This window comes from Oncorhynchus tshawytscha, linkage group LG26, assembly GCF_018296145.1.
Source record: "Oncorhynchus tshawytscha isolate Ot180627B linkage group LG26, Otsh_v2.0, whole genome shotgun sequence".
Classification (NCBI taxonomy): domain Eukaryota; kingdom Metazoa; phylum Chordata; class Actinopteri; order Salmoniformes; family Salmonidae; genus Oncorhynchus; species Oncorhynchus tshawytscha.
The window spans coordinates 20,778,416-20,802,980 of NC_056454.1; the positions used below are offsets into that span (position 1 = coordinate 20,778,416).

The following is a 24,565-nucleotide window of genomic DNA, read 5'->3' on the forward strand; positions in this document are numbered from 1 at the left end:
CCTCCTCCCCAGGGCTCGTTCAACTTCCAGGGCCGCCCGCTGATGACCCCGCGGCTGCCCAAGCAGAGGCAGTACCTGCAGGAGCTTCTGGAGCAGGCTGACAGCAGACGGAGCAGACAGATACAGGCCCACCAAGCACAGGACCTCATACACCGCCTGCGACAGGTTCAGCTAGCAGCCGAGTGAGTGTGTGTGTGTGTGAGGGGGAGCAAGTGCACAATTTCAGAGAGAGGTGTAAAGAAAGAGAATTCAGCAAGGGTCTGTATATCCTCTTTGCTTTGCAGCTGGAGGAGCTCAGCAGGAAAGCACCTGACAGGCAGCCGGCCTCGGAGGGTACCCCGTTTGTCCTGTACGACTGTGCCCCCCAGGCGATAGCGGAACAGAGGGCCAGGGAGCTGTTTCTGCACCAGCTCCACAGCACCAACAAGAGGATGAGGGGGGCACAGCTCCACCTGGCCGCCAAGCACAGGAGAGAGACGGACATGATCAACAGGACCAACAGAAAGAGGGAGGGAAGGGAACAGACTTTGGTAGAGGCTTTGAGAGGGAGTGGTACTCGTCTGCTACTTCCATTCAACACAGTTTTGAAAATATCAGAACCCAGAACCAAATTGAGTAGATGGCAAGCACATGCAAAATCTGGTTCTGGGTTTGGAGATGAATGACATAGCAATATAGTAAAGAATGGTTATGATTGATGGAGAGCAGCACCAATGATTGTTTCCCTCCCCTAGGATGATAACTCACCGGATCCTTCGCCATGATAGGCAAAGAGGAGACGTGGGGGTGGAGCATGGAAGCGAAGAGACTCAGAGAACCGGATATGTGTATTATAAACTGGGTGGTTCAAGCCCTGAATGCTGATTTGCTGACAGCAGTGGTATACCACAAGTATGACAAAACATTTATTTTTACTGCTCTAATTACGTTGGTAACCAGTTTATAATAGCAATAAAGCACCTCAGGGTTTTGTGTTATATGGCCAATATTCCACGGCTGAGGGCTGTATCCAGGCACTCTGCGTTGCGCTTAAGAACATCCCTTAGCCACTGTTATTCAAGTGATCCTGGAATAATGAGGCCTATATAAAATGTAAAGAGTTGCCCTTCCTGTCTTTCAATGAATAAGGCCTATAAAGTGTTGTTCCTCTTGTTTCAGGGCTGGCTGTTACCTGCTGATAGACCAGTGCTCAGGGCTGCAGTGATGTCTTCAGTTTAAGAGACTCTCCAGCTACAGTGGAGAAACCAACGTGTGGAAGGACACACGCTACATCAGCAGCATGACACAAAATGTGTTAATCATCAACAAAACACTCAGTAGTTTTGCTAACAATATTCACTTAGTGCCTTTTTTATTCCCTTCAAAACATACATTTTTCCTTGAACCCCAAATAGAATTCCTTCTGTGGTGCATCACGCCTAAGCAGAGCATAATATACTCTGGGGGAAAGAAAATATAACATTTACCATGTCTGTCATTACCTTTGGCAAAAACGCCTAAACCGAAACAGGCAACGCTTTATACAAAACTACACACAAAAAGATGCAACCCCTCCATTATTAAAAAAAGCATACCCAAAGAGGCAATCACATATGTAATTATTATAGGCGCTACTCTTGCTCTCGAGAACCCAAGGCATTCTCAGCTATAAGCACTGCTTATTGGTGGGAACATGTGAACTATAACTCGACGCTGTGTTTTAATGTTTAGAAACGTCAATCATCATCGTTGCGATACGGGTTTGGAAACATATGGAACCTATCTTTCATATTAGCGAGTAAGAATCTTACCAAATAAAAAAGATGAACTTACTGAAGCAGGTTTGCAGACATCCATACAACTGTATGCCTACCGTTGACGAACTACACTTTCTCTCCAGTTATGCTTACACAGGTGCTCGAGCACGATAGATAGCTAATAAGCACAGGTGGTCTTCTGTAAACAAGCGCAGCAACATGGAGATATGGCCGTGTGGGAACACCAACCCTATAAAAGGTGTGTAGTAATTTAACCTTTTTGTTTTTAGAAAAACATTTTTTTGCCGATATGGAAGCTACTTTCCTTACGTTTCCAAAATCATACCGCAAGCGATTTGTGTTAACATTCAGAACAAGCGTCGGTGCTCTTAACAAAACTCCCCCGGCCAGAAGTTACCGTCATGAATAGATGCTAAAGGTAGTTAGCGTCTATGCATGGGCTAGTGGTACACTAGTGTAAAGCTTCCTCTATCATGTACACAGACGTCGGGCACCGCACATACCTGAAGTCCCTTGTGGCTCAGTTGGTAGAGCCCGGCGCTTGCAACGCCAGGTTCGTGGGTTCAATTCCGACGAGTACGAAGAAAATATAAAATTTCAATCACTACTGTAAGTGAGATAAGAGTGTCTGCTAAATTACTCAAAGGTAAAAGTCAGTTCCTAATGGTAATGATGTCGGGGATAAAAATGTAGCTAGTCATCTCGTTAAAACTCTGACACGCATCAACAGGGAAGTCTAGAATAAAAATACAAGATGAACAGGGTGTCCTATTTTAAATTCTATAGGTTATCTAACTGGTCCTCTTGTAACCCAGGCTTTGGCAGGAGTGTAAAGTAGCCTGAAGTATGAAGTGACAACAGGGAGCAAGAAATGGTCAGTTAATAATATATTGGAGTTGTGCTTTAAAATCAATGATACTGCAGTGTGAACCAGCGTGTACATATTCTTTGCTAATATCTGATAGAATCCTCCAACTAAAGACGAGAATCTGCAGGATATTACATGTGAGGTCAGGAGGTCAAATGGAGGCCGGCACTATGAGGGTTTGCGTTTATGTCCGGACAAGAGGTCCATCTTAACAGTCTAAAACTGGCGGTCTCCTCCTATGCTTGTCTCCTATCTTTTATCGAGACTAATTTGAAAACAATGGACAGGTAAAGGCGATATGGGATTCACCCATCCACTTTTCCAAGCAAAGGAAGCAAGGTAAAACTATTGAGATGCAACCTACAATAGATGACAGAGACCTTTCGGGAATATGCCATTTCTTCCTAAATTAGCCTATTAGTTATTAAAGCTAGTCCAAAGATGCTCAATGGAGTGTGTTATTAGGGGTTTGGTGACACAGAACAGTCTGTCTCCAGATTCTGTATCAATCACAAATAAATAATCTCAAAATAGAATATAGAGTGTATAGAACAGATAGGGTTCCCTCAAGTTACACATGAAACGTCGTGGCACTAACCTGGCAATTTGATGATATGGACACATATAGAGATATGGTAAACAAAGCAATTACAAAAGTCAAGGGGGACATCAAATGAAATGACTGAACCTTCAGAAAATTACCCCTTAAATTATATTTCTGCTGGTTAACCATTTGTAATCTCCTACAGATGTACATCCTATGTATTACATTCTATGGGCACTGGGGAGTGTCTAGAGGCAATGGAGTGTCTCGTCTTGATGACCTAGCTGCAGAAGGCTTTGGGCGCGTTCCTCTGCCCAGGCGTTGAGGACACATGCCAGATCTTACAACGCCTGGATAGGTATTTTATGTATGAGTTAACCACATATGTTATAGCAATCTGGTGCCGAAAGGCACTGCCGATGCCGTGGAATGCAACCATTGGTTGATGCATGCAACGTCTGAGCAGGGGAACGTGTCTGTTGAGTGATGATTGGTGAAATTATGCGAAATCTGGAGAGGCGGCAGCGCATGTCTGATATGTGTAGCTCCCTGTACTGAAGGATCGAAAGTTGGGGATAGAAAGAGAGGTGGCTGATGGAGTTCACACGTCCTGGACTTTCATGGCGTCCACGGGCCAGTCGTAGGTGTCCTGGACGAAGGAGTCATAGTCGGGGCTGTAGACATGGGAGAGCACAAACGCCTCCTTGTCCTTAGGCTCCGGGTACAGGGAGGCAATTTTGTGTCTGTACGCATAGTCAACCACCTGAGAGATGGGTAGAGAAAAATATAAATTAGTTACACAGAACACGAATGTATTGACATGGAGAAAGTGTCTTTCTCTGCAGTAACAAATCTGTGTTGATGTGGGAATGTAATGCTGGTATTGATGGTTTTGTGGGGTGGAGTCAGTCTCTAACCTTGACAGCGATCTTAAAGGACACTTCTCTGATGCCGTTGAGTGGAGGGTAGAGTCTTCCCTCGGCCAGGTGCTCCTCCGTTACCATGTCAGCTATCGCCTGAGAGAGAGAGAAACAGGAAATTAAAAAGAGAAGTAAAGAAATGGAGGGCTCTATGCTCTACCACTTTGGATTTGAAATTATACAATGACTGAGGTTAAAGTGCAGACTGTTTCTAAACACTTCTACATTAATGTGGATGCTATCATGATTATGGATAATCCTGAATAATCATGAGTGAGAAAGTTTGACACACATATCATGCCCCCAAGATGCTAACTTCTTTCCATTACAATAACAGGGGAGGTTATCATTTTTTGGGGGGGGGTATGATATTTAAACCTCCAACTTTCTCATTCATCATTATTCACGATTCATTCAGAATTATTCGTAATCAACGTAGCATCCACATTAATGTAGAAGTGTTTAGAAACATATTACATTCTTATTTACAATAAAAGTGACTCAAATGACATTACAGTATTTACCAGTCATTTCTATTGGGCACAAAATAATCTGAAACGCAACCAAAACAAACAGAAAATGCATTCAACAAGTTTGTAGAGTCACAAGCTTGATGTAAAGAAGTGCATTTGTCCCAATACTATTGGTCCTCTAAAATGGGGGGACTATGTACAAAAAGTCCTGTAATTTCAAAACAGTTCACCCGATATGGATGAAATACCACAAAATTAAAGCTGACAGTCTGCACTTTAACCTCATAGCCATTGTATCACTTAAAATACAAAGTCCTAGAGTATAGAGCCAAAACAACAAAAAATGTGTCATTGTCCCAATACTTTTGGAGCCCACTGTATATATTTAGATCAATGATTATTTCAAGAAAGGGAGAATCCATCCATGAATATAGTGCATTCCGAGAGTCCTTCTATCCAAAGGGGGCGTTCTGTCATGCTGGCACAAACTCTGAGCTCACTGGGGCGTGGCTACTGACTGGGCACAAGTTCAGATGAAAAACATTTCTCATTTAGATGGCTAAAATCACAATGCTATCTTCACAAAACTATTCTCATATTTCATTATATAATATTTACAAAATTTAGATGTAAACCTGATATATAAGATGTGTACACTTTCAGAGTTACCGTTACCTTGACGGTAACCATCCTTAATGACATCACAGAATAATAAACTTTAACCACATATTTAGAAATCGCCCAGTTTTCCTAACCACACCAATATTTCTACTTTGATTTTTCATTTGGAACAATAATATATTTTTATATGTATTTTACAGGGTAGAAAGTTTTTTTTTTAAATTATATTTTACGAGTGGACAGAAAAATGTTGAAATTGAAACTAATATTATATTATTCAACTTGAACAATAGTATTAGATCATTGGATTGATAAGCATTACATACACTCTTTACCTCTGCTGTTTGGGAATGTTTTTTGTTGAAAATGTCAAATTAAAAGGCAAACAGTTACCTCGGCTGTGGTGAGGAAGATGTCGTCAGAGATTTGGCGCACCCCGCAGGCGATGACCCCCAATGCCACGCCAGGGAACACGTAGGCGTTGTTCCCCTGACCGGGGATGAAGGAGCGCCCGTCAGCCAGGGTCACCTTATTAAAGGGGCTGCCACTGGCAAAGATGCCCCGCCCCTGGGACAGAGGAAGAAAATGAGAAAGAGATCGAGCGAGAAAGTGAGAGTAAAAAAAGAGAGCCTTAATTCTATTTCAGATCATTCTATTTCTATGACAGCAAGGATATTTAGTAAGCGTACATTGATTGGCACTCGAACAAGGGAACAGTGAGTGAATGTCTATTCTCTAGGTTAGGATCAGAGTTTCAGTACCTCGGTGAGTTGGTAGCACTGCTCGGCGGTGCACTCTGCCTTGCTGGTGGGGTTACTCAGGGCGAAGATGATGGGCCTCTCGTTGAAGGACGCCATGTCCTTGATGATCTTCTCAGTAAACGCCCCTCCGATGGCCGCCACTCCTGCACACAGGAGAAGAAAAGAAAACAAAGAGTACTGAGTGTGAGAACAAAACATGCATATCTTCCTGAGATGCTCTGCAATGTTGAGTTTCTGTCCAGTGTCCATTACTGGTCTGTTTCTAAAGAAACATTCTGTACATGACAGATGAGCCTTAGTTACACTGGTGAGACAATATGTGATCATGGCAACTGACCGATGAGGGCGGTGGGCTTGACGGTGTGCACCACCTCCTCCAGGGTCTTGATGTGGGCGTGGTCGTGGGCAAACTCCTCCTTCTCATGGTTCAGGTTTCCTCTGCCCTGTGGGTCACACCATGGTAACATAAGTCAGTCTGACATACAACTGGATCCAGTTCAGGAGGTTGTAACGTTCTGAACGTTGCCCATAGAACTGACTGACATTATTCCCTATTCTACATGACAGTGCAGCATAACTGATCTACATGATCTTTCTATCTGAAAATTCTGTAACATTGCATCCTACTGAACACGACCAATGTCTTGGTGGACAGCTCAGGAGAAGGCTGATTAGATCAGCGTTTTGAAGCTATTCAAGTGTATTAGGAGGTTAGCTATGATAATATGGTATTTCTGTTACCTTGACGATGAGGCCCCTGGAGTCGACCATCCAGATCTTCTTTGCGGCTTCCGTGGCCGACACCCCCTCCTTCGCCATGGCCATGATTAGCAAGTGGGCAATGCCCAGTGCAGCCTGGGTAATAAAAAAAAGCAGTGGTAAAGTCCTTAAATGAAAATACTTGAAAGTTCTCCTTATGTCGTTTTGGGGGTATTTATATTTTTGACGACTTACTTCACTACATTCCTAAAGGAAATAATGTTCTTTTAACTCCATACATTTTCCCTGACACCCAAAAGTACTTATTACATTTTTATTACTTAGCAGGACATGAAAATGGTCCAATTCAGACACTTATCAAGAGAAATCCCGGGTCAGCCTCTGATCTTGCGGACTCACATGCTTCGTTTGTAAATTATGTCTGAGTGTTAGTGCCCCTGGCTATCAGTAAAAAATAATGTTTTTGTAAAAACGATGCCATCTGGTCTGCTTAACATAAGGAATTTGAAATAACATACTTTTGATACTTCCAAAAATATTTTTGCAATTACATTTACTTTTGAGTCATTTTCTATTAAGGTATCTTTACTATTACTCAAGTATGACATCATTGTAAAAAAGACAGTTCCATGATGAATCATCTACCCAATCACTGCCATGCAACATGATGATTTTCAAGCCATTTCATCTGCATGCTTGTTTTATCTTTCAAGGCTTGATTCAAGAGTCAGGTTTCCCCAAAAAAATCAACATATTTTGGTGTTTATAATGAACACAGATCAGCGCATTTGTCCTCTTACCTCCCCAGCCCCCTGGAACACAAAGGTGTGGTCTGACAGTTTGTTCTTGGTGATCTTCAGAGCAGCCAAGACCCCAGCTACTGCTACTGAGGCTGTGCCTGGGAGAGAGTGAGTGAGACAGGGAGAGAAAGAGACAAGCACAGGAGACATACGAGAGAGGGTGAGAAACACAAGGGATGGGTTATACGGTTGTTCTCAGAAGTCAGAATGGTTTTGCACATCCATCTTTCAACAGTACACAAAACTCTATTATGCGTCTCTGACTAAGACCACAGGAGGGCTTCAGTCATCCATACAAACAGGAGGGCATCAGTCATCCATACAGCAAATAAGGCGTATGAAGTGCGAATAGATTTGACAGGGAAAAAGAGAACAAGTTACCTTGGATGTCGTCGTTGAAGGTGCAGTAACGGTTGCGGTATTTGTTGAGGAGGCGGAAGGCGTTGGAGTTGGCAAAGTCCTCAAACTGGATCAGGCAGTTCATTCCATACCTGCATTCCGTGGAGCAGTGAACAGTCAGTCAAATTACACACACACACACACACACACACACACACACACAACCTACTTGTCAGTAACTGCCTGCATGAACTCATCGATGAGGTCATCGTACTCCTTTCCTCTGATCCTCTTGTGCTTCAGGCCGATGTACAGGGGGTCTTCCAGGAGTGCCTGATCAAAAATAACATTTCACCCTCAAGCTCTATGACGAGGGCCTCCAGGAAATAAGGGAAGTAACTAAGTGATAGTGGAGCCCTGAATTCCAAATCATCATCTAGCACCTGTCCAACCCCTTCAGAGCTACAGGAGGGGGGAGGGGCTAGGGGTCCATTTGGAATTGAACAACACTGTTATGCAATCTTGGTGAATCCTAAAATTATTGTATTCTTACCTTAACCCTACTTAGATCTCACTGCCATACAATTACCAGCAGCATATTTAGTTCACTAGGTAAGATATAAACTCAGCAAACTTAACATGTGTTAATATTTGTAAGAACATAAGATTCAATAACTGAGACATAAACTGAACAAGTTCCACAGACATGTGACTAACAGAAATGGAATAATGTGTCCCTGAACAAAGGGGGGGTCAAAAGTAACTTTCAGTATCTGGTGTGGCCACCAACTGCATTAAGTACAGCAGTGCATCTCCTCCTCATGGACTGCACCAGATTTGCAAGTTCTTGCTGTGAGATGTTACCCCACTCTTCCACCAAGGCACATGCAAGTTCCCAGACATTTCTGGGGGAATGGCCGTAGCTCACACCCTCCGATCCAACAGGTCCCAGACATGCTCATTGGGATTGAGGTCCAGGCCCTTCGCTGGCCATGGCAGAACACTGACATTCCTGTCTTGCAGGAACTCACGCACAAAACAAGCAGTATGGCTGATGGCATTGTCATGCTGGAGGGTCATGTCAGGATGAGCCTGCAGGAAGGGTACCACATGAGGGAGGAGGATGTCTTCCCTGTAACTCACAGCGTTGAGATTGCCTGCAATGACAACAAGCTCAGTCCGATAATGCTGTGACACACCGCCCCAGACCATGACGAACCCTCCACCTCCAAATCAATCTCGCTCCAGAGTACAGGCCTCAGTGTAAAGCTCATTCCTTCGACGATAAACGCAAATCTGACCATCACCCCTGGTGAGACAAAACTGTGACTTGTCAGTGAAGAGCACTTTTTGCCTGTTCTGTCTGGTCCAGTGATGGTGGGTTTGTGCCCATAGGCGACATTGTTGCCGGTGATGTCTGGTGAGGACCTGCCTTACAACAGGCCTCAGGACAGCCTGAGCACTGATGGAGTGATTGTGCGTTCCTGGTGTAACTCGGACAGTTGCTGTCATCCTGTACCTGTCCCGCCAGTGTGATGTTTGGATGTACCGATCCTGTGCAAGTGTTGTTACACGTGGTCTGCCACTGTGAGGACGATCAGCTGTCCTTCCTGTCTCCCTGCAGCGCTGTCTTAGGCGTCTCACAATACGGACATTGCAATTTATTGCCCTGGCCACATCTGCAGTCCTCATGCCTCCTTGCAGCATGCCTAAGGCACGTTCCCGCAGATGAGCAGGGACCCTGGGCATTTTTCTTTTGGTATTTTTCAGAGTCAGTAGAAAGGCCTCTTTAGTGTCCTGGGTTTTCATAGCTGTAACGTTAATTGCCTACCGTCTGTAAGCTGTTAGTGTCTTAACGACCGTTCCACAGGTGCATATTCATTAATTGTTTATGGTTCATTGAACAAGCATGGGAAACCGTGTTTAAACCCTTTACAATGAAGATCTGTGAAGTAATTTGGATTTTTACAAATTATCTTTGAAAGATAGGGTCCTGAAAAACTCCCGGTAGAAGTACCTGGTTGTCGGTGCCTACGTCCAGCAGGACTGGTAGACACTGCTGGGGTGGCACTCCTCCGCAGGCCGTGTACAGGGCCAGTTTACCCACTGGGATGCCCATGCCGTAACTGCCCAAGTCGCCCAGACCCAGGATACGCTCTCCGTCCGTCACCACAATGGCCTGGGGATACACACACACGGTTTGGTTCACATGGTGAAAATTGTTTACACCCTTGTGTCCATATCCTGTACCATGGAGTAAAGTGTGTGTGTTAGGCACTCCTTACCTTGATGTTCTCCTCAGGCCAGGAGTTGAGCATGGTGGCGATGTGGCCTTTATCATGGACGGTGATGAAGAGACCTCTGTGGGATACATGCTAACAGTTCAGAACCACTATCATCGATCATCACACAACAATTCACTGGGTGTGTGTGTGTATGTGTGTGTGTGTTTCATGTCTACCGTGGTCTCCTGAAGGCCAGTCCGTACTGTTGGCAGGCCAGCCCTACAGTGGGGGTATAGACAATGGGCATGAACTCCTCTACATCAGATGTCAGCAGGCGGTAAAACAACTTCTCATTCCTGTCCTGCAGAGTCATCAGCAAGATGTACCTAAGAGAGAGAAATGGAGAGAAAATGGGAGGAGAGAGAGAGACAGAGAGAGAGGGAAAGAGAGAAAGATTCAGAGAGACAAAGAGAGAGAGACAGACAGAGAGAAAGAGAGAGACAGAGACAAAGAGAGAGTAAGAGACAGAAAGAGAGACAGACAAAGAAAGAGAGAGAGACAGACAGAGAGACGAGAGAAAGAGAGAGAGACAGAAAGAGAGAGAAATGGAGAAAGAAAATGGGGGGAGAAATAGAGAGAGAGAAGTGGGGAGAGAGAGAGAAAAATAGCAGAACAAGGTGAAACAAAGACCAGTAAGTGATGAGGGAGATTAAAGCTACTGTATGTGTATTTTTAGCCATCATACAGTATGTGTGTTGTGTGTGTTTTATTTGCATCTGAGTGAGTGTGTGTGCGTGTTCACTTGTCGAGGGGGTTGCGGCCCTCGTAGCTCTTCATGATACGGAGCACTTGGACGTCCTGGGAGAGGTAGACGGGGGGCAGCAGGCCGTGGATGCCCAGCTGCAGACGCTCCTGTAGGGTGAAGGCCATGCCCTGCAGGGGGGTAGAGACGCACACATCCAACATAAAAGGGTCAACGATAGCGCTGTGTAACAGACACCATCCAATGTTGTAACATAGGTATATCTAGCATTGATCTAGCTAGTTCTTGTTCACATAAACACCCAGTTATCAGGCCTTTACAATTATTGTCTTCAATAGAGAAGCTTTAGAGCTTTAGCTGTGTTGTGGTTCTGATCATGTCTTGAGCATTCCTTTTTTTAGGCCTATTGCATGTAGGGAAATTCATATAGTTGCTCAAAGGGCTGACCGGACCCCAACTTTGTGGTCTGGTTGTGCTTAGTGCCACTACTCTGTCATGTCAGTATTCTGGCGTTCCCTCTTTCTCACACACACACTCGCTCTAGCTCTTTTTTATTTCTTCAAATGGAAAGAATTCTTCAGAAAGCAAGAGGCTCGTCATGGAAATAAAATCACATTTTCAGGAACTTGCTACTGTAAATGTACTACTATTGTCGTGTCAATATGTAAAGTTGTGATAGTCTAATGTAACACTTGCACCTGGGGTTTGGTCCATTAATAATAAACAGCTGTTAATATGTCAATCACAGTGACACACAGGTTTCTGGATCAAAAAGGGGCTTAGTTGGTGGGCGTGGCAGGGGGCGTTGCAATCTGCGTGGTCGGCCCATCGGTGCAGCTGAATTTAAGAGAACATTTTAGAGCCCCCCCATCTTGGCGGTGTAGAGAAATCTTTGACTTTTTAAGCCAATTTTGTGCATTCTACTAATTTATCCATAAAGTTCAGACATTTTTTTTTGCCGTTTTAAAGCAGATTTGCTGCAATTCTGTACATTTTGGCATGGAGCTGAAAGAAAATGTTGCAATTTTAAAACAAATGTCCTGCTAGTCTACATATTCTGCCATGGAGCTGAGATAAAATGTTGTAGTTCTAAGGTTAATTTCCTGCAATGCCATGCATTTTGCCATGGCTAATGCCGTGTTCTTTTTGGAATTTTCAAATCACCCTGACTGTCTAGCTTTTATTTTGGTGACTGTTAGTACTCAAAGATTATATTATGAAAAATATATACTGTGCCTTAAGAAAGTATTCATACCCCTTGACTTATTCGTCATTTTGTTATGTTACAGCATTAATTCAAAATTGATTAAATATATTTTCTCACCCATCTACACACAATACCCCATAATGACAAAGTCACAAGGTGTTTTTAGACATTTTTGTTAATTTATTGAAAATTCTGAAATATTTCATTTGCGGATCCTGTGTTCTGCCTTCCACCCAGGACAATGGATCGGATCCCAGCCGGCGACCCAAAACAACGACGCCTTAAAAGGGGCAAACGAAGCGGTCTTCTGGTCAGGCTCCGGAGACGGGCACATCGCGCACCACTCCCTAGAATACTACTCGCCAATGTCCAGTCTCTTGACAACAAGGTTGATGAAATCCGAGCAAGGGTAGCATTCCAGAGAGACATCAGAGACTAACGTTCTTTGCTTCACGGAAACTTGGCTCACTCGAGACACGCTATCGAAGTCGGTGCAGCCAGCTGGTTTCTTCACACATCGCGAAAACAGAAACAAGCATATTTCTGGTAAGAAGAGGGGCGGGGTAGGGCTGGTAAAACCCTGGATCATTGTTATTCTAACTTCCGCAACGCATATAAGGCCCTCCCCCGCCTTCCTTTCGGAAGAGCTGACCACGACTCCATTTGTTGCTTCCAGCCTACAGACAGAGACTAAAACAAGAAGCTCCCGCACGCAGGTCTGTTCAATGCTGGTCCGACCAATCTGATTCCATGCTTCAAGACTGCTTTGATCACGTGGATTGGGATATGTTCCGCATTGCGTCCAACAACAACATTGACGAATACGCTGATTCGGTGAGCAAGTTCATTAGAAAGTGCATCGACGATGTTATACCCACAGCAACGATTAAAACATTCCCAAACCAGAAACTGTGGATTGATGGCAGCATTCGCGCGAAACTAAAAGCGCGAACCACTGCTATTAACCAGGGCAAGGTGACCGGAAACATGACCGAATACAAACAGTGTAGCTATTCCCTCCGCAAGGAAATCAAACAAGCTAAGCGTCAGTACAGAGACAAAGTAGAGTCGCAACTCAGACACAAGGTATGTGACATGGTCTACAGTCAATCACGGATTACAAAAAGAAAACCAGCCCCGTCGCGGACCAGGATGTCTTGCTCCCAGACAGACTAAATAACTTTTTTGCTCGCTTTGAGGACAATACAGTGCCACTGACACGGCCCGCTACCAAAACCTGCGGACTCTCCTTCACTGCAGCCGATGTGAGTAAAACATTTAAACGTGTTAACCCTCGCAAGGCTGCAGGCCCAGACGGCATCCCCAGCCGTGTCCTCAGAGCATGCGCAGACCAGCTGGCTGGTGTGTTTACGGACATATTCAATCAAACCTTATCCCAGTCTGCTGCTCCCACATGCTTCAAGAGGGCCACCATTGTTCCTGTTCCCAAGAAAGCTAAGGTAACTGAGCTAAACGACTACCGCCCCGTAGCACTCACTTCCGTCATCATGAAGTGCTTTGAGAGACTAGTCAAGGACCATATCACCTCCACCCTACCTGACACCCTAGACCCACGCCAATTTGCTTACTGCCCCAATAGGTCCACAGACGACGCAATCGCAACCACACTGCCCTAACCCATCTGGACAAGAGGAATACCTATGTGATAATGCTGTTCATCGACTACAGCTCCGCATTTAACACCATAGTACCCTCCAAACTCGTCATCAAGCTCGAGACCCTGGATCTCGACCCCGCCCTGTGCAACTGGATACTGGACTTCCTGACGGGCCGCCCCCAGGTGGGGAGGGTAAGGTACCAACATCTCCACCCCGCTGATCCTCAACACTGGGGCCCCACAAGGGTGCGTTCTGAGCCCTCTCCTGTACTCCCTGTTCACCCACGACTGCGTGGCCATGCACGCCTCCAACTCAATCATCAAGTTTGCGGACGACACTACAGTGGTAGGCTTGATTACCAACAACGACGAGACGGCCTACAGGGAGGAGGTGAGGGCCCTCGGAGTGTGGTGTCAGGAAAATAACCTCACACTCAACATCAACAAAACAAAGGAGATGATTGTGGACTTCAGGAAACAGCAGAGGGAGCACCCCCCTATCCGCATTGACGGGACAGTAGTGGAGAGGGTAGTAAGTTTTAAATTCCTCGGCGTACACATCACGGACAAACTTAATTGGTCCAACCACACAGACAGCGTGGTGAAGAAGGCGCAACAGTGCCTCTTCAACCTCAGGAGGCTGAAGAAATTCGGCTTGTCACCAAAAGCACTCACAAACTTCTGCAGATGCACAATCGAGAGCATCCTGTCGGGCTGTATCACCGCCTAGTACGGCAACTGCTCCGCCCACAACTGTAAGGCTCTCCAGAGTGTAGTGAGGTCTGCACAACGCATCACCAGGGACAAACTACCTGCCCTCCAGGACACCTACACCACCCGATGTCACAGGAAGGCCATAAAGATAATCAAGGACAACAACCACCCGAGCCACTGCCTGTTCACCCCGCTATCATCCAGAAGGCGAGGTCAGTACAGGTGCATCAAAGCAGGGACCGAGAGACTGAAAAACAGCTTCTATCTCAAGGCCATCAGACTGTTAAACAGCCACCACTAACATTTAGTGGCTGTTGCCAACATACTGACTGAACTCCAGCCACTTTAATAATGGAAATTGATGGGAATTTATGTAAAATATATATATATATATATATATATCATTAGCCACTTTAAACAATGCAACTTAATATAATGTTTACATACCCTACATTACTCATCTCATATGTACAGTGCCTTGCAAAAGTATTCGGCCCCCTTGAACTTTGCGACCTTTTGCCACATTTCAGGCTTGAAACAAAGATATAAAACTGTATTTTTTTGTGAAGAATAAACAACAAGTGGGACACAATCATGAAGTGGAACGACATTTATTGGATATTTCAAACTTTTTTAACAAATCAAAAACTGAAAAATTGGGCGTGCAAAATTATTCAGCCCCTTTACTTTCAGTGCAGCAAACTCTCTCCAGAAGTTCAGTGAGGATCTCTGAATGATCCAATGTTGACCTAAATGACTAATGATGATAAATACAATCCACCTGTGTGTAATCAAGTCTCCGTATAAATGCACCTGCACTGTGATAGTCTCAGAGGTCCGTTAAAAGCGCAGAGAGCATCATGAAGAACAAGGAACACACCAGGCAGGTCCGAGATACTGCTGTGAAGAAGTTTAAAGCCGGATTTGGATACAAAAAGATTTCCCAAGCTTTAAACATCCCAAGGAGCACTGTGCAAGCGATAATATTGAAATGGAAGGAGTATCAGACCACTGCAAATCTACCAAGACCTGGCCGTCCCTCTAAACTTTCAGCTCATACAAGGGGAAGACTGATCAGAGATGCAGCCAAGAGGCCCATGATCACTCTGGATGAACTGCAGAGATCTACAGCTGAGGTGGGAGACTCTGTCCATAGGACAACAATCAGTCGTATATTGCACAAATCTGGCCTTTATGGAAAAGTGGCAAGAAGAAAGCCATTTCTTAAAGATATCCATAAAAAGTGTAGTTTAAAGTTTGCCACAAGCCACCTGGGAGACACACCAAACATGTGGAAGAAGGTGCTCTGGTCAGATGAAACCAAAATTGAACTTTTTGGCAACAATGCAAAACTTTATGTTTGGCGTAAAAGCAACACAGCTCATCACCCTGAACACACCATCCCCACTGTCAAACATGGTGGTGGCAGCATCATGGTTTGGGCCTGCTTTTCTTCAGCAGGGACAGGGAAGATGGTTAAAATTGATGGGAAGATGGATGGAGCCAAATACAGGACCATTCTGGACCAACCTGATGGAGTCTGCAAAAGACCTGAGACTGGGACGGAGATTTGTCTTCCAACAAGACAATGATCCAAAACATAAAGCAAAATCTACAATGGAATGGTTCAAAAATAAACATATCCAGGTGTTAGAATGGCCAAGTCAAAGTCCAGACCTGAATCCAATCGAGAATCTGTGGAAAGAACTGAAAACTGCTGTTCACAAATGCTCTCCATCCAACCTCACTGAGCTCGAGCTGTTTTGCAAGGAGGAATGGGAAAAATGTCAGTCTCTCGATGTGCAAAACTGATAGAGACATACCCCAAGCGACTTACAGCTGTAATCGCAGCAAAAGGTGGCGCTACAAAGTATTAACTTAAGGGGGCTGAATCATTTTGCACGCCCAATTTTTCAGTTTTTGATTTGTTAAAAAAGTTTGAAATATCCAATAAATGTCATTCCACTTCATGATTGTGTCCCACTTGTTGTTGATTCTTCACAAGAAAATACAGTTTTATATCTTTATGTTTGAAGCCTGAAATGTGTCAAAAGGTCGCAAAGTTCAAGGGGGCCGAATACTTTCGCAAGGCACTGTATATTTATATACTGTACTCTATCATCTACTGCATCTTTATGTAATACATGTATCACTAGCCACTTTAAACTATGCCACTTTGTTTACATACACTACATTAATCATCTCATATGTATATACTGTACTCGATACCATCTACTGCATCTTGCCTATGCCGTTCTGTACCATCACTCATTCATATATCTTTATGTACATATTCTTTATCCCTTTACACTTGTGTGTATAAGGTAGTAGTTGTTGAATTGTTAGGTTAGATTACTCGTTGGTTATTACTGCATTGTCGGAACTAGAAGCACAAGCATTTCACTACACTCGCATTAACATCTGCTATGTGTATGTGACAAATAAAATTTGATTTGACTGAACCAGGTTTTCCTCTAGGATTTTGCCTGTGCTTAGCTCCATTCCTTTTCTTTTTAGTATCCTGAAAAACTCCCCAGTCCTTAACGATTACAAGCATACCCATAACATGATGCAGCCACCACTATGCTTGAAAATATGGAGATTGGTACTCAGTAATGTGTTGTATTGGATTTTCCCTAAACACAACACTTTTTATTTTACCTTTATTTAACTAGGCAAGTCAGTTAAGCACAAATTCTTATTTTCAATGGTCGGCCTAGAAACAGTGGGTTAACTTCCTTGAACAGGGGCAGAATGGCCTTGTCAGTTCGGGGATTTGATCTTGCAACCTCTCAGTTACCCGTCCAACGCTCTAACCACTAGGCTACCTTTGCTTTGCCACATGTTTTGCAGTATTACTTTAGTGCCTTTTAGGAAACAGGATGCATGGTTTTGAATATTTGTATTCTGTTCAAGCTTCCATCTTTTCACTCTGCCAGTTAGGTTAGTATTGTGGAGTAACTACAGTACAATGTTATTGAACAATCCTCAGTTTTATCCTATCACAGCCATTGTCGAAAAGATATTAGTTTGTCTCTATGGATGGTTTGTCCTCTGGCAAATCAACTGTAAATGTCTGTGTTCCTCAAGGCTTTGTTTTAGGACCACTATTGTTTTAATTTACCTCTTGGTGATGTCATTCAGAAACATAATGTTAACTTTCACTGCTATGTGGACAACACACAGCTGTACATTTTGATGAAACATGGTGAAGCCCCAAAATTGCCCTCCCTGGAAGCCTGTGTTTCAGACGTAAGGTAGTGGATGGCGGCAAATGTTCTATTTTTAAACTCAGTCAAAACAGAGATGCTAGCTCTAGGTCCCAAGAAACAAAGATCTTATGTTGATTCTGACAATTAATCTTGATGGTTGTACAGTTGTCGCAAATAAAACTGTGAAGGACCTCTGCATTACTCTGGACCCTGATCTCTCTTTTATCAAGACTGTTTCAAGGACAGCTTTTTTCCATCTACGTAACATTGCAAAAATCAGAAACTTTCTGTCCAAAAATATGTCCATGCTTTTGTCACTTCTAGGTTAGACTACTGCAATGCCCTACTTTCCAGATACCAGGATAAAGCACTAAATAAACTTCAGTTTGTACTAAAACACGGCTGCTAGAAAAAATGTATAATATTACTCCAGTGCTAGCCTCTCTACACTGGCTTCCTGTTAAGGCAAGGGCTGATTTCAAGGTTTTACTGCTAACCAACAAAGTATTACATGGGCTTGCTCCTACTTATCTTTCCAATTTGGTCATGCCGTACATACCTACATGTACGCTATGGTCACAAGACGCAGGCCTCCTTACTGTCCCTAGAATTTCTAAGCAAACAGCTGGAGGCAGGGCTTTCTCCTATAGTGCTCCATTTGAATGGAATGGTCTGCCTATCCATGTGAGAGACGCAGACTCGGTCTCGACCTTTAAGTGTTTATTGAAGACTCATCTCTTCAGTAGGTCCTATGATTGAGTGTAGTCTGGCCCCGGAGTGTGAATGGAAAGGCACTGGAGCACCGAACTGTCCTTGCTGTCTCTGCCTGGCTGGTTCCCCTCTCTCCACTTGGATTCTCTGCCTCAAACCCTATTACAGGGGCTGAGTCACTGGCCTACTGGTGCACTTCCATGCTGTCCCTAGGAGGGGTACGTCACTTGAGTGGGTTGAGTGACTGACGTGATCTTCCTGTCCGGGCTGGCACCCCCCTTGGGTTTGTGCCGTGGGGGAGATCTTTGTGGGCGTATTATACTCGGCCTTGTCTCAGGATGCTAAGTTGGTGGTTGAAGTATCAATCTAGTGGTGTGGGGGCTGTGCTATGGCCAAGTTGGTGGAGTTATATCCTGTGTGTTTGGCCCTGTCCGGGGGTATCGTCGGACGGGGCCACAGTGTCTCCCGACCCCTCCTGTCTCAGCCTCCAGTATTTATTTTATGTTTATGTGTCGGGGCTAGGGTCAGTCTGTTATATCTGGAGTATTTCTCCTGTCTTATCCGGTGTCCTGTGTGAATTTAAGTATGCTCTCTAATTCTCTCCCTCTCTCTCTCTCAGAGGACCTGAGCCCTAGGAAGATGCCTCAGGACTACCTGGCCTGATGACTCCTTGCTGTCCCCAGTCCACCTGGTCGTGCTGCTGTTCCAGTTTCAACTGTTCTGCCTGCGGTTATGGAACCCTAACCTGTTCACCGGACGTGCTACCTGTCCCAGACCTGCTGTTTTCAACTCTCTAGAGACAGCAGGAGCGGAAGAGATACTCTGAATGATCGGCTATTAAAAGCCAACTGACATTTACTCCGGAGGTGCTGACCTGTTGCACTCTCTACAACCACTGAGATTATTACGGTCATCTAGGAACATTTGTACATTTTGGCTGTGTTCTGTTATAATCTCCACCCGGCACAGCCAGAAGAGGACTGGCCACCCCTCATAGCCTGATTCCTCTCTAGGTTTCTTCCTAGGTTCTGGCCTTTCTAGGGAGTTTTTCCTAACCACTGTGCTTCTACACTTGCATTGCTTGCTGTTTGGGGTTTTAGGCTGGGTTTCTGTACAGCACTTTGTGATGTCAGCTGATGTAAGAAAGGCTTTATAAATACATTTGATTGATTGATTATATTTTAAAGTCACCATTGGCCTCATGCTGAAATCCCTGAGGTCTCCTAATTTACCAGCAACTGAGTTAGGAAGGACACCTGTATCGTTGTAGTGAATGGGTGTATTGATACACCAACCAAAGTGTAATTAATAACTTCATCATGCTCAAAGGGATATTCAATGTCTGCGTTTTTTACTAATAGGTGTCCTTCTTTGCAAGGCTTTGGAAAACCTCTCTGGTTTTTGTGGTTGAATCTGTGTTTGAAATTTACTACTCGACTGAGGGAACTTACAGATAATTGTATGTGTGTGGTACAGAGATGAGGTAGTCATTCACAAATCATGTTAAACACTATTATTGCACAGAGTGACTCCATGCAACTTATTATGTGACTTCTTAAGCATATTTTTTCTCCTGAACTTATTTAGAGTATTGTGTGTAGGCCAATGACGTAAAATATAAATATAAAATATAAATGTACTTAAATTCAGACTGTCACAGCAAAATGTGAAAAAAGTCAAGGGGTGTGAATACTTTCTGAAGGCACTGTAGGTCCATTATCTTTATCATATGTGTTGTTGTTTTTTACACTATTTGGATTTAGGCATCCCAAAAAAATGCTTAGGTGGCCAGCCCAAGGATTTTAATGGCAGAAAAATCACTGCTTTCTCATACTATGTGATGTTAATGGGGATTTTTCCCCTGAGTCAGATGAACTCGTGAGAACCTAAGAACTGTTTGATGGTGTGATTGTTAAAATGTTTTAATAAATGGTGATATAAAATGTCCTTCAATATGCTGAGGGGTTAATGGGACTGTGTTAGAGATTAATGGTCATAATTGAGAGCAGACTTTGAAACAGTTGTCTGGAGGATGAAAGGTCATGTATTGGTCCCTTTCTACAACTTACAAGTCTTTGCTAAGTAAAGCCCCGCCTTATCTCAGCTCACTGGTCACCATAGCAGCACCCACCCGTAGCACTCTCTCCAGCAGGTATATTTCACTGGTCACCCCCAAAGCCAATTCCTCCTTTGGCCGCCTTTCCTTCCAGTTCTCTGCTGCCAATGACTGGAACAAACTGCAAAAATCACTGAAGCTGGAGACTCATATCTCCCTCACTAACTTCAAGCACCAGCTGTCAGAGCAGCTCACAGATCACTGCACATAGCCCATCTGTAAATAGCCCATCCAACTACCTCATCCCCATACTGTTATTTATTTTGCTCCTTTGCACCCAAGTAGCTCTACTTACACACTCATCTTCTACACATCTATCACTCCAGTGTTTAATTGCTAAATTGTAATTATTTCGCAACTATGGTCTATTTATTGCCTTACCTCATTTGCACACTGTATATAGACTTTTTCTATTGTATTATTGACTATGTTTGTTTATTCAGTGTGTAACTCTGTGTTGTTGTTTGTGTCGCACTGCTTTGATTTATCTTGGCCAGGTCACAGTTGTAAATGAGAACTTGTTCTCAACTAGTCTACCTGGTTAAATAAAGGTGAAATAAAATTTAAAAACATTCAAACATTTAAATTAAGTGCAACAAAGACATAAGTAATTCAACCACAAGATGGAAATACATTATTCGCACACTTACATAATCTGACACACACACACACACACACACACACACACACACACACACACACACACACACACACACACACACACAGTTAAACCTGTGAGATAGAGCAGCAGTTAGAGGCCCTAAAGTAAAGCCATCAAGGAAGCACAGCTGACTAGCCATGGCAATTACACTTTCATAGATAGAGTTGGGTAATGCAAAGAGCAGACTAAAAACACCTATACCCTATAATATGAAAATGTCTGGTGTACAAAAAAGGCCATCAGTGTTTTTTTGTGTGTTTTTGAATCATGTTTCCTCACATAGAAAGTGCAGAACAGCAGTTCTAACAATGGACAATTCCTGTCCAGTTCAGTCTCATTGGCATCAACAATGATGACCTAGAATAACCTGAAGAGGGGTGTCACATGGCCCCTTTTGGATCGGGCAATAGAGATCCCAAGGCTCAATTGAACCTACATCTGCAGGGGCAAACAATATCAGAAACAGAACCATACTTGCATTTCACTCTTCACCCTTTATATCTATGTTACTATAATGTTCCAAACCAGACAGTCACACCCCCTTTACCTAAAGCTCCCTTATCAATGGGAACTTTGACTGACCTGATACTTACAGGTAGTTTTGCGAGCCAATGCTAACTAGCGTTTGCGCAATGACTGTACCCATAGACATCCAGTCATTGCACGAACGCTAGTTAGCATTGTTTCGCAAGAATACCTCCAACTTCCTTCATACTGGAGACAGAGACATAAAAATGCTATCCACGAGTTCATCTGACACTGGGGGAGTACAGAAAGGGCCTAATTTACAAAATCCTAAAATATCTAGCCACACACATTGTAACATATAATCTCAATTGTTTAAATGAGTGCAGTGGCTTTTCATCTGATGGCACTGCACTGTCTGTGGTGGTCTAGGGATTTACCTTGTTCAGGTGGGGGTTTCTGGTGATGTCATAGCCACGCTTCTTGGTGCTGACGCTGCCCTTGCGGCTCGAGTCCGAGTGGCACACTCTGACAGCCTCGAGGCAGGTCGCACGGGCCACGGTATCAGGATGGCCCGTTGTGCCCGCGAGGACCCTCATAGCGCCCGCTGTCATGCGTCTGCACAGCGACACACTCCTGCCTTGTAGGGAGTTCATATTTCCTGTGAAGAGAGAGGGCGGGAGAGGAGGTGTTGACTTTTCCTAAATCACTTCTGTTTAAAAAGAGAAGGGTGCAACTGCAGCCTGAAATTCGGGGCGTTCCTGCATGTGGGAATTCCTGCATCTACAGGAACCCTCTAAATACTTCTATTGGTCCATTTTTAAGCTATGACTCTGCTTTTCGGATGACTGCCTTGCCTGGTTCACCAATTACTTTGCAGACAGAGTTCAGTGTGTCAAATCGGAGGGCATGCTGTCCGGTCCTCTGGCAGTCTCTATGGGGGTGCCACAGGGTTCAATCCTCGGGCCGACTCTTTTCTCTGTATATATCAATGATGTTGCTCTTGCTGCGGGCGATTCCCTGATCCACCTCTACGCAGACGACACCATTCTATATACTTCCGGCCCGTCCTTGGACACTGTGCTATCTAACCTCCAAACGAGCTTCAATGCCATACAACACTCCTTCCGTGGCCTCCAACTGCTCTTAAACGCTAGTAAAACCAAATGCATGCTTTTCAACCGTTCGCTGCCTGCAACCGCACGCCTGACCAGCATCACCACCCTGGATGGTTCCGACCTTGAATATGTGGACATCTATAAGTACCTAGGTGTCTGGCTAGACTGTAAACTCTCCTTCCAGACTCATATCAAACATCTCCAATCGAAAATCAAATCAAAAGTCGGCTTTCTATTCCGCAACAAAGCCTCCTTCACTCACACCGCCAAACTTACCCTAGTAAAACTGACTATCCTACCGATCCTCGACTTCGGCGATGTCACCTACAAAATTGCTTCCAACACACTACTCAGCAAACTGGATGCAGTTTATCACAGTGCCATCCGTTTTGTCACTAAAGCACCTTATACCACCCACCACTGCGACTTGTATGCTCTAGTCGGCTGGCCCTCGCTACATATTCGTCGCCAGACCCACTGGCTCCAGGTCATCTACAAGTCCATGCTAGGTAAAGCTCCGCCTTATCTCAGTTCACTGGTCACGATGGCAACACCCATCCGTAGCACGCGCTCCAGCAGGTGTATCTCACGGATCATCCCTAAAGCCAACACCTCATTTGGCCGCCTTTCGTTCCAGTTCTCTGCTGCCTGTGACTGGAACGAATTGCAAAAATCACTGAAGTTGGAGACTTTTATCTCCCTCACCAACTTCAAACATCTGCTATCTGAGCAGCTAACCGATCGCTGCAGCTGTACATAGTCTATCGGTAAATAGCCCACCCATTTTTACCTACCTCATCCCCATACTGTTTTTATTTATTTACTTTTTTGCTCTTTTGCACACCAATATCTCTACCTGTACATGACCATCTGATCATGCTTTATCTTGGCCAGGTCGCAGTTGCAAATGAGAACTTGTTCTCAACTAGCCTACCTGGTTAAATAAAGGTGAAATAAAATACAAATTTAACATTTTAAAAAATATAGGCGGGAAGCAGGGGCATTTCAGTACAGTAGGTGGCGGTAATGCACCATAAAGTTGGATGCCAACTGCTTATAAACCCCACAGAAGAAAACGAGGGGGCAACAACAGTTGCTAGCTTTTATTTATTTAACTAGGCAAGTCAGTTAAGAACAAAATATGATTTACAATGATGGCCTAGCAAAAGGCAAAATACCTCCTGCGGTGACAGGGCTTGGGATTTATTTTATTTTTAATAAATACAATATAAATATAGGACAAAACACACATCACAACAAGAGAGAAAGCATAGCTATATAGCTACCCATATGGGCACTGTTATCCTGCAGTTCATACGATGACGGCTGGGGTTTGGTAAGCGGGAACGATGACACTGTGTGCTAGTTTAGCTAGCTAGTCCAGGAGGGACTCCTGCATACCACCTGCATACCATCCAATGTCAGCATACAGTTGGCCTCCACATACAGTAGCCTAAACAACGCTAGGCCCTGAATCTATAACGTATGGCTAAAAGCATTTAATTCAATAAGCTAGTTAATTCAACACTCGCTGTAGGTAAACAACAGGTGCCACGATGATGATGGCATTGTAAATACGGTGTTTTTCACTATCCATCCTAATCGACAAGTTAATTTTGCATCTTGTTGTGCAACTGTGAGCTATATATGGTCTCAAAATTTAAGCAGCAGCACACACATTGGGTTATTTACAAAACAAACTAAGTACCTTTAGCTCGCTACCTGAAAACCGTTTGACGCTGCCCTTGAGTTCCTATCCGTAAAAACCTTCAATCTTCATAGGGTTTGGTGGCAGACGACTGTTTTTCTCCGTCGCTGATGTTTTTATCAGTGGATGTTGAGATGAATAGTCTGAAACAGCTGATACAAGCTTCTTTGACATTGAGGCTTCACCTCCCAATGAATCTTCAGAAGAACCGCCCTTTTCGTCAAGACCGTCCAATCAGATAAAG

At 44.1% G+C, this 24,565-nt stretch overlaps 1 protein-coding gene across 2 annotated transcripts; it reads right to left on the bottom strand.

Annotated features, from left to right (window-relative positions):
* Positions 1 to 1,334: 1,334 nt before the first annotated feature.
* Positions 1,335 to 24,537, bottom strand: me3 (malic enzyme 3, NADP(+)-dependent, mitochondrial). 2 transcript variants are annotated; one of them, XM_024389217.2, is made up of 15 exons: positions 24,336 to 24,537; positions 21,936 to 22,156; positions 10,831 to 10,961; positions 10,265 to 10,414; positions 10,089 to 10,164; positions 9,821 to 9,982; positions 8,033 to 8,136; positions 7,846 to 7,955; positions 7,465 to 7,562; positions 6,686 to 6,799; positions 6,282 to 6,387; positions 5,945 to 6,087; positions 5,577 to 5,750; positions 4,087 to 4,185; positions 1,335 to 3,932 (listed from the first exon to the last, which is right to left on the bottom strand). In XM_024389217.2, exons 2-15 carry the CDS (start codon positions 22,149 to 22,151, stop codon positions 3,771 to 3,773), a joined length of 1,845 nt encoding a protein of 614 aa, XP_024244985.1. In that variant the 5' UTR covers positions 22,152 to 22,156; positions 24,336 to 24,537; the 3' UTR covers positions 1,335 to 3,770. The 2 variants fall into 2 exon arrangements, with proteins under 2 accessions (XP_024244985.1, XP_024244984.1); XM_024389216.2 differs by having other exon boundaries at positions 24,322 to 24,536.
* Between the last annotated feature and the right edge of the window lie 28 nt (positions 24,538 to 24,565).